General features: G+C 34.7%; 1 protein-coding gene across 1 annotated transcript; it reads right to left on the reverse strand.

Annotated features, from left to right (window-relative positions):
• LOC109725119 (UDP-N-acetylmuramoylalanine--D-glutamate ligase-like) lies at positions 1,044 to 8,669 on the reverse strand. Its single transcript, XM_020254192.1, has 13 exons — positions 8,459 to 8,669; positions 6,595 to 6,699; positions 6,366 to 6,509; positions 5,598 to 5,714; positions 4,947 to 5,057; positions 4,772 to 4,834; positions 4,555 to 4,681; positions 3,585 to 3,667; positions 3,271 to 3,487; positions 2,927 to 3,054; positions 2,125 to 2,199; positions 1,389 to 1,509; positions 1,044 to 1,293 (listed from the first exon to the last, which is right to left on the reverse strand). The coding sequence occupies exons 1-13, from the start codon at positions 8,582 to 8,584 to the stop codon at positions 1,187 to 1,189; spliced, it is 1,524 nt and encodes a 507-aa protein (XP_020109781.1). The 5' UTR covers positions 8,585 to 8,669; the 3' UTR covers positions 1,044 to 1,186.

Raw genomic sequence — 11,024 nt, forward strand, 5'->3', positions numbered from 1 at the left:
CATTGTTCTCTTATCCATCGAGTGGACACAAAAATAAATTGTTGAAAATGAATATTTTTTTAAAAATGATGATAGGAGTCTTATAATCAAGATCAAGAGTATAGATCTTGTTTTAAATAGTCTAAAGAATTTTCTAATAAAAATTTAATTGATTTGGATATCTTTACGCCGTTAAACGAGAAAACGCCTTATATCGACCTTTAAAATTACAAATTTTGAAACCCTTTGATCATTAGGCAAATAATGTCGAAAAGTTTGAAATTTGATTTCTAAACACTTCAAGTGGTATAGATCATGTTCAACGGTACCGATCGTCGATTTGGAGGCTCTATTTTCGAAAATAAATGGGTGGCAACGAAGCCTGTTTGTTATCGATAGTATTCTAGCTCAACTATATATATATATATATATATATAGAGAGAGAGAGAGAGAGAGAGAGAGAGAGAGAGAGGCTGCTACTAATCGGTAGCACGTAGGCCTCCCTACTACCAAATTATTTTCAATGATGTGCCTTTCAAATCGACGATTGGCCTTGTTAAATTTTATCTCCACTATTTGAAAGTATTTGAAAATTAAATTTCATAATTTTTCAACATTATTTAACTATCAAACAAGTAATCTAAAAATAAACGAATAAAAATAGAAATTTCATAAAAAATAATGATAAAAACTTGAATTTAAGATTAGAGGTATGAATCTTACTCTAAATAGTGAAAAAAAATTCTATAAAAAATTTTATAAAAATTTCATCAGATTTAAATTATTTTACATCATTAAATTTTCAAACGCATCACATCGACCACTAAAAATTGTCAATTTTGAAACCTTTTGATCACTAGCCAAATTATATTGAGAAATTATAAAATTTAGTTTTCAAATAGTTTCAATAGTGTAGATCAAATTTAACAGAGCAGATCGTCGATTTGGAAGACGCATTATCGAAAACAACTTGATAGCACGAAAGCCTCCGTGCTACGAATAGTATAGCAACCAGACTATATATACATATATAAGGAATCACAAATTTGATTGTATATATAAGGAATCAAAACTTTGATGCTCAATATTATTACTAACATAGAGTTTCATCAAGCATAATAACAGACAGTGTGTGTATAAACTGAGGAACTTATTTTTTTTCTTTTCTTTCTTAATTACAAGAGGCAAAAAAAAAAAGAAGAGAGATTTATTCCAATGATTGCAGAGCCAGTTTCTGAAAAACTTCTCCGCGGTGTTCGAAATTCCTGAACTCGTCGAAGCTGGCACAACCTGGGCTCAGAAGAATCGTATCGCCTGCGCACAACAAACGGAAGGATTCATCAAACAACATATTTGTTTGTTTCATCGTTTTCTCGGTTTTTCGTCCGTCAAAGGAACGAGAATCGAACCGTTTCTGGCAATGCTTCTGGCGCAGATCGCAGCCTCCGCGAGAGTTTTAGTCTTGTAACAAGGAATACTAAGTCCTCCATCACACAGGGTTCTGTGTATCATTTCACCTGAAGAACCAAACTACAGAAACAAATAATGATAAGGCTAAAATACAAAAAACCCCACTGTAAATTTCTACTTTCTCACTTTTTCTTCTAGACTTTCAAAAATCTATGTTTTACTGCCTCAAAATTTTAAGTGGATGATTTAGCCCCTACTCCGTCAGGGTTCCGTCACTATTCCGTCCATTTTTTATAATTTGCCTTCAAAAATGACAGAAATATATTAAAATTTCAAATAGAAAAAGTAAAGGCAATATAGTCATTTCGCCTCTCTATTAATGCCGTAATCCCCTGAAAATGCCCCTCTATTAAGGTATCATCACTATTCCGTCTATTTTTTATGATTTATAAATGATGAAAATATATTAAAAAATTATTTTTTTTCTTATAGATCAAGCAAGGGTAATTTAGTTATTTCACTCTCTCCATTAACACCATAACCTTTTAAAACATTTCTGAAGTTTTAAGGGGGCAAAATCTAGGTTTTTGAAAGCCAAAAAGGGAAAGTGAAAAAAATGAGTATTTACATAGAGGTTTTCTATATTTAGCCTAATAATAATAATAATAATAATAATCAACTTAGGTTACAAAAAGGGAAATCAATATGAATGAAAATGACTTCCTCCAAACTTACAGTAATGACACCTTTATGATGCTTAAGGAGCCCAACTAGTTGTTCAAAACCGTTTGATCCTCGATCACTCAAAACCTGAAGCAAAACGAAAATACGAGAAGTAAACAAAAAAGAGAATTGAGCAAGAACACTCCTAGAAGCACCAACCTCGCGATACTTCCAAGTCGTTTTTCGAGGACGGCGTCTCTGAATCGACGATTGATACCATCGAACATCATCTATATTCCGCAAACTTTCTACGAACCAAATTTCATAATTTTTCGACATTATTTACCACATATCTGCTGTTGAAATTTGTTGATTTTAATACCGCTTGAACAACGGGTAAAAAAAAAAAAAAAAAGAAAACCCATGAAATTTGGTTTCTACGAAGTTTGTAAGATGTACGTCATGTTTAACGGTGTTGATCCTCAATTTAGATAATCCATCATCGAATACGATGTGGAAATGCCAAGGGATTGATACTTCTAGAAGCATTCTAGCTCAACTCCACAAAAAGTGGGTTATCGTTGTAAAATATGTAAATTCAAATTTCCCCCTCAGAAATGAAATTTCTTACAAAAATACCCTTGTCTAAATAAAAGGTCATCCAATTCTTGGGCCGAAATTGATTTTGTATAAGAACAGGGGCGCACATGCAAGAAATTAGGGTTTTTAAGGGCATTTGTGATGGTTCAGATATTGCAAGGGTATTTGCATAATTTTGTGATTTCTAGGGCATATAAGTAAAATAATAAATAAATAAATAATAGAAAAGCTCTACTTTGAATTGTGTAATAATTTGTAATGAAAACATAATTACCTTAGCAACACCACCAAGAAGTACAATTGCTTTGTGATCTTTGAGACCCATTAATCCCGTATACGTTGATTCGACATTCGTGGCCTTGCTGTCATCAACCCACATCACTCCAAATTCATCTGTACAGACTGTTATTAAATGACAGACAACAACCATCAGGACTTCCAAATTCATATGTCAGATTCACGCGACGAACTCGTGAAGAATCATCTTTAATTTGTATAACAGGAAGTGTTATTTCCAATATGCGTGTGAAAAGACGCCGCTCAATTTGAATTAATTTGTTAAGTAAACATTTCTCAAGTGAAAATCGCTGCGAATTCCAAACGAAGTGACGTACTTACCAACTTGCATTCGGTGAGGCAGGAGACTCAAGGTTTCCACTGTCGAATTGATGGAATCGGCGCTTATACCAACATCCAATCCGAGAACCGCAGACGCAGCGACCGCCGCGTTGCTGTAATTGTGGGTGCCTACTGCTTTCAAAGCACCCAACTGCAGGTAATTGATCGATCCGTTCGCTGGATTACGAAATTCGGCGATCTTAGCCTCCGTGTCGATCTATATCAGATTCTGTAGTCAAATTCTAGCGGAGGAAAAAAAAAAAGAAGAAATAAAACTCTAGAACGAATTTTTTTTTTAATCTTTTTCTTTATACCTTTATTCCTGGAAAATCTCCGATCCGAGCAACATTACATCGGTCGGCATGGCAGCTAAAAGCTTCATTTATATACTTGTTTCCTGAAATAAACATTTTAGTAAACAATTATACTGCGATTCAATCGGATATTGTTAGTGATATACACCGTAAAAAGCATAACTGAAATGCTGAATGGAGAATTGTAAGGTAAATATGTATAAAAGTTATCTCAACTATCACTCATTTGGATTTGACTACCTAACCTTTTAAAAGTATGATTTTACTGTCTGACCTTTTAATTTATTTGATTTGAGCCAATTAATGGCTTTTTCATTTCAAATTGAATGCGCCATTTATATTACGGGCTTAGTCCGTATAAGGCTAAAATACATAAAGTCCTCCTGTAAATACCTGTGTTTTTACTCCCCTCCCTGACGTTCAAAAACCTACATTTTACTCTGCAAAATTTCAAGTAGATACATTTAGCCCCCTTCCGTCAGGATTCCGTCACTATTCCGTTTATTTCTTATAATTTATATAAAAAATGCTCTTGAAAATGATAGAAATACTTTTTTTTTTTTTTTTCTTATAGGACAAGTAAGGGCAATTTGGTCATTTCACCCTCACCATTAATAACGTAACTACCGAAAAACATTTCTGAAATTTTACAGGGCAAAATGTAGGTTTTTTGAAAGTCCACCTGGGGAGGGCGGGGTAATGTGAAAAAACGAGTATTTACGAGAAGGCTTTCTGTATTTTAGCCATATGCAATTTATGTAACTACTAAATTCACTTAAATCAAACAAAATGAAAGGATGGGTAGTGAAATCAAAATTTTGTATGGTTGGGTAGTCGAATCAAAACAGTTCATAGTTTATGTAAGTTTATACATTTTTACCGCATAATAATAAAGATGCTTAGAAAACATCGATCACAAGGAAACAAAACTCGTCCTTAAATCGTTCAGAGAGGATTAAAATGAAAATACCAACAGGAAGGATTGCGAGCTTGCTATGTTTCATGCGAGAAAACAAGCGGCATTTCATAGCAGCATAGTTCTGCATCGTCCCGTGCCTCTCTAGATGATCGGGAGTGAGGTTTAGAACCACCGCAACCTTTAGTTATTATAAAATGATCACTAAATAAAAAAATTAACAGAGAAAATGTTGCGTGGTGAAAATGTATGATTTCCTACACCAACTTACCGAGGGAGAGAAGAATTTGTGTGGGATTTCCATTTGATAGCTGCTGACTTCCACAACAGCAACCTATACATAGCAGACTAGATTTTCACTTGCTACAAATTTACGCAACAAAGGTAGAATGCCGGCTTTCCAAACTTTGAACTTGGATTATATCACAGAGAGAAGAATTAGTTGCCTGAAATAAGTCGTGCAATGAAGACGCTTGTACATAACTGATCGCAGCATCTGAGAGAGGCGTTCCGAGGTTCCCTCCAACGAAGGCTTCGATACCCAAGTGTTTAAGCATCTGTATACATTAAACATCGACAGCGAGTAACAAAGAATAGTTTAAACTACTTTTAGAACCATTATGAAGCTGAACACAGAAAATCTGCATGCAAACATCGAAGCGTTCCAAGTTATGTCGTTCTTACAATATGTTCTGTAACGTGAAACTAAGTTGAATATTCTGGTTTTCTGCACTTTTTGCATATCATGTCTCCTTGAATTTAAGAAGCAGATCGGGAAAGATGTTTCAGAAAGACAAATAAAATGTCTGCAAACATTGCTCCCGTTTAGCATCTCAATTGTATGATATTCAAAGTCTTACGACGACAGAAGCTTCAAACCATATCATCTGCTTCTGAGGCCCAGAAGCTCATTTTATCTTCCCGACACAGCAAGAGCTCCAGACATTTATTTACCAAGAGCCCTGCTGTTCTTCAAAGTAAAGAATTTGTTCTAGAATTCAGGCCAAACGGACACTTGGACATCTATATAGAGCAAGTATCAGAAGAACAGTTCGAGGAAAGGACATGGAAACCGACTGAAAAATTTATTAACATACCTGTCCGGCAAAAGTAGTGACTGTGGATTTCCCGTTTGTGCCTGTCACAGCCAAAACCTTGACATCGTGAGGCAGCACCTCTGCTGCAAAGTCCAACTCAGACATCACCTGCCTCTCCTGTTTTTGGCAGCAGAGAAAAAAAAAAAACTAATATTCATCACTGTTCCCAAAAAAAAGTTTTAACTTTAAGCAATTATTGGTCCTTATTGAATACGCAGCATAACTCAGTTAAAGTACGAAATGAGAGAGGCCCATGCAGTTCTACACAGTTCTGATCCTTTTCTTCGTCCAAAAATGTCTGCAAGTCTTGACGGGAAAAAAAAAAAAAGAAGAACAATACTGGTAAAGATTGCCGCTCCGCTGGCATGAGGCGTGCCAATGCCTCACCGACACGTCACGGCATGCCTCAGCACAGGCCCTCCTTTATATGCCAGCACTGTCAGCATGGGATTATCAGCACGTGCCGACCCTGCCAACTAACTTAGAAATCATTGCATCGAAGAAAATTCACACAAAAGTACCCGATCACCAATTTCCTCTCATTCTAATGTAGTCGAAAGGAAAGTATAGAAATGTTGACAGATGGACCCCAAACAGACGAAGAGCATTCCCATTTTAATAAGGATAAACAGCTAGTGCTATGTTTTCCACAACAATATAAGCTTCTATTTCTCAGCGTGATACAAAATAAGTTAGAAATAATAACATGTTGCATATGTATAACATTTTTAAGTTATAGCATTCATAAAGGGAATGAACTTTGCTTACAGACTGTATCGAAGTCGAAAGACCATACTCCTGAATTGGAACTCCGGGAGAAACAACCACTCTATCTGCATTTGATAGTAGCCGATCATCACAGCGACCAAGGATGGTCTGAAGGTTATCGAATCCTGCAAAGTGAGGATCATCCTAGAATCATAGCGCAAGCTGCTATTATCAGTGGATAAAAATTAAGAAGAAATAGTTTCTAATAACCAACGAACGAATTACGTACTTCCAGGGGGACCAATTCTTCATTCTTATCGACTGCTAGAACAGAAGCACCTCTAGCAAGAGCAAGTCTTGCGGCCGATCTCCCAGATGCCCCTAGCCCTATAACCTACGGAAGATGAAGTGTCGGTGTTATTTCTTCTACGAGAGCTTTATGCCTAAAGAATGATGTGATAGTAGCTAGATTCGCAACTTCAGCAAATAATTTTTTTTTTTTTTAGTCTCATCTTACTGTTAGTGTCTATTTGGCTTGGCTTCTAGAACTGCTTCTCTACTCCGAAAAACAATAGTTAATAATTGGCAAACAAAAAGTTCGAACCTCCCAGATAGCACTTTATCGAACAACACTATTACCACACAGTAAAATCAAACAGGTTCTAAATCTATCTAGAATGTTGTAAGGTAACTATAGAAAAGTTCATCCAAGGGGGCGGTACAGTAAGGAACAACAATACCGAAATCACCAAATCCCACACTCAAATCGATTTATTGCTATCTATCTTACAATGCAATAGACTTAATCTCTCCTAGGGTGAAGAAGATTCTCCATATTTATGCTGAACATCCAAATAAATAATCTCTACAACTGCAGTTGGGAAGTAGGAAAAAACACTGAAAACAAAACAAGAAACAAAAATACTTGGTGAATTGGGTAAGTACAAGAAATTAAGTTCAAGCTAAAAGTACTTGAATTTTGTTAAACAACCGGTTGTTCTAAAAGTTTAAGCTGATAGATAACAACAGTGCTTTCTATGTATTCGAGACTCCCTCTCACGCCTGAACTCAAAACTTTCAATAGGCCCAAGACATGAGTCAAAGACTAATCCCGAGCCGTTTATTTGGGTAACAGGTATTAGAGCCAATGTTAAACCCCTTCATTCCAAGAGGTCATGACTTTCAGTTCCCACTTTCGTCACTTTATGATATATATATATTCATGTCTACTATTTCGTTGTCTCTTCTGTTATCTCTCCGATCAGTGCATGCAGCATGTTTCATCTATTTCCAATGTTTTTCTTCAAAAGCTTAATAAATTGTCGGAGAAAGTTATTTCTTTATTTCATATTCAGTAGTCCCTCTCACGTCTAAACTCAAGACTTTCTAATAGGCCTAAGGCGTGAATTTAAATTACCTCAAAAGGAAATTAAATCAGACTAGAAGCGTAGTACGTTTCTAACCCAGACGCTTCTGATATCCACCATGCACGTTAGCATTAAAGCAATATATTGTTTAGCAATTTCAATAAAAATCTTAAGCTAAAATACAAAAAAACCACCTATATAAATATCACGTCTTTTCACTATTCCTTTCAAAAACTGACATTTTACCCCTCAAAATTTCGAGTACATACATTTAGCCCCCTTTCATCGGGATTATGATACTATTCTATTCATTTCTTATAATTTATGCTGAAAATATTCTTAAAAATGACAAATATATATATATATATATATTTTCCATTTCTCCCTCTCCATTATCTCTGTAATTCTTGAAAATATCTGTAAAACTTTTTGAGAGATAGATAGCATGCTACCCGCTTCGTTTATTTTTATTTAGAAATAAATTTAGCTGGAAATATAAATCAACTAGAACTCGGACTTGAAACCTCGGGTACCAATCACCTGTCCACTAAATATCTCTAAAATTTTAAAATAATAAAATATAGATTTTTGAAAGTAAAAAAGTAAAAGTGAAAAAGCGAGTATTTAATTATTTATAGAGAATTTTTTCGCATTTTAGCCAAAATCATCTTTAATAAGTTAAAATCATTAATAAACACACATTTCTTCCTTGCTAGGAAAAGAACAGATAAGAAAAAGAAAAGAGAGAGAGAGAGAGAGAGAGAGAGAGAGAGAGGGAAGACTGACCGCCACCCTTTGGTCTTTGAGGTCTAGGCCGACGGCAGCGCGAACTCGGCGGAGACTCGAAGTCGGCGACGACGAGCGCTTCGTGGAGTGGGTTTGGAGGGGGAGAGAGAGTAGAGTCGTCGCCATCTGCCCTTCCCGGCGCCGACTTCGGAGCAAAGCCGGTTTCTCTGTGACTGTGACTGTTATAATATTTGGGAATGAATGAATGTGAGTTGATTGCTCCCTTTTTGGTGTGGCTATGTCTTTTAAGGGACTTTTTATCATTTTACAACTTTAAAAATTTATAATTTGTCACCTACCATCTCTAGAGCAAGTGATAAAGAACTTGATGATTGATATCCGAGGTCTCAAGTTTAAATCCTAATTAATTCACATTTCCAACTAAGTTTATTTCTAAATGAAATAAACGAAGCGGTCAATCCTTTACCGTTTTCAGTGAAATTTATAAGACGGTGAATCATTCATTGACTTTTTCTTTCTTATTAGAGATGGTAAATGATTCACCATTCTCTCTCTTAAAAAGGAAAATGATGAATGATTTATCATTTATTTTTATTCTCATATATAATTTTAATAATTTAAAATATCCTAACAATCTATTCATATAATTTTAACAAGTGGTCGGGTGTGCTTATGGAAGCACGGAGCCCTCCGTGCTTCCACTTTATTTTCGATGTTCGGACTTTCGAATCGACGATCGGCTCCGTTAGAGTTGATTTAGAGTATTTGAAGTACCTAGAAAATAAATTTTGCGATTTTTCGATATCATTTGCCTAGTGATCGAAGGGGCTCAAAATCAATAATTTTAACGGCCGTGGTGAGCCGGTTGCAAGTTTAACGGTGTAGAAATATCCAAATCACATGAAATTTTGATAGAAAATTCTTTATACCATATAAAACAAGATCAATAACTTTGATTTAAAATTTTAATGTCATATCATCATATTTTGTAAGATTCTTATTTTCAGCCGTTGATTTTGAGCCACTTCGATCACTAAACAAATGATATCAAAAAATCGCAAAATTTATTTTCTAGATACTTCAAATACTCTAGATCAAGTCTAACGGAGCCAATCGTTGATTTGAATGTCCGAACATCGAAAACAAAGTAGAAGCACAGAGCCCTCCGTGCTTTCATAAGCATCCTAGCCGCACTCTAATTTTAACTATCAAATAAAAATTGTAATAATTTCCATACAATCTTAATAACCTCACAAAAGTTCTCACAATTTATAAAAAAAGATAGCAATATGATAGCGGCGAATCATTTATCGCTTTCTGAAGGCGGTGAACGATTCACCGTGTTTCTCAGGTTGTTAGCCAAATAAAATTTTGAAGAAATTATTTGGCAAATTAGGAATTTTAATAGGATTATTGTGCAAAAAAAAGTCCGTTTTTTAAGAAAGGTAAATTGCAATAGTTTTTACTTTTTAATTTATTATAATTTTCAGCCAGTGATTGTGAGTCCGCCTGGTTATAAACAAATCGGCAGTAGTTTTCGATCAATTCATATAAAAATCCAAATGGCTTAAAATTAATTTAGTTGATCTTATACTTTATAAAAGATAAAACTTGAAAATTTATATATACTTTCATCCATACAATCAGATTTTCTAAGAAACCATATTTTCATCCATATTTTTTATTTTGTTTCAAATGTGTATTTTGATGCAAATATATATATATATATATATCGAATACTAAATTTTTACATTCATATTCGCATCTTATTGAATTTGGCGCGGATTCGACCAGAGTTTATCCTACAAACTTTCACCCCTAACATGTGGACATGATGATGATGGTTGTACATTACATGATAATGGAGAATAGGATTTAAGTACTCCAATGGAAAATACATGCCATATGTATGTATATATATACATGAAAAGTGCTATACACATGTTTAGGGCATCATATATAGCACACCTCTAGGACAAAATGATGAAGAAGCACAAGAGAATTGGTTGTCACATTTTAGTGATTGGAAGCTTTTTAGGTCATATTAGAGTTTTGTAGAGCTAAACCATATACACATGATTTATGCACATTTTTAGTACCAATAGAAAAGCTTAGAGTTCCTTCTATACTGTACACTTCAATTCATTAAGGTATCCTATGCTGGGTTTTTTAAAAAAAAATTATTTACTGATTTAAAACTTTAATTTGATTAATGGGCTTTTTGAGAGGCCCAATATGTAGTGGGCTTTTACATTGAGAATGTAATGCTCTCTCCCCCCCGCCCGTCTCTCTCCTCCTCATCTCTTCCTCTCTCTCTACTGAGATTACATCGTCTCTCTCTCTCTCTATATATAGTATATATATAATATATATATATATATATATATATATATATATATATAATTTAATTAATTGGTGCCTAGTAAATTTTTGTTGTCATTTGGATTGAAAAGAATATGCGGTTCAGAAGATGTGGTCGCCGCTTAAAGTTTGAATGGATGGTTGGTTGAATAATATAATTTTAATAGAATGAAATGATGAAAAGGGCGTCCAGATCTGACGGAAACAAATTTACAAGTACATAAGTCTGATCTTTTTACAAGCA

Source organism: Ananas comosus, linkage group 19 (assembly GCF_001540865.1).
Source record: "Ananas comosus cultivar F153 linkage group 19, ASM154086v1, whole genome shotgun sequence".
Lineage (NCBI taxonomy): Eukaryota > Viridiplantae > Streptophyta > Magnoliopsida > Poales > Bromeliaceae > Ananas > Ananas comosus.

Bases quoted from the DNA above. Each gene is read 5' to 3' on its own strand.
- LOC109725119 (XM_020254192.1), bottom strand. From the start codon at position 8,584: ATGGCGACGACTCTACTCTCTCTCCCCCTCCAAACCCACTCCACGAAG. The intron at 1,510-2,124 runs GTAAGTTTGGAG...TTGTTTCTGTAG, and splicing joins ATCATAAAGGTGTCATTACT to TTTGGTTCTTCAGGTGAAAT. The intron at 1,294-1,388 runs GTTCGATTCTCG...TGTTGTGCGCAG, and splicing joins CAGAAGCATTGCCAGAAACG to GCGATACGATTCTTCTGAGC.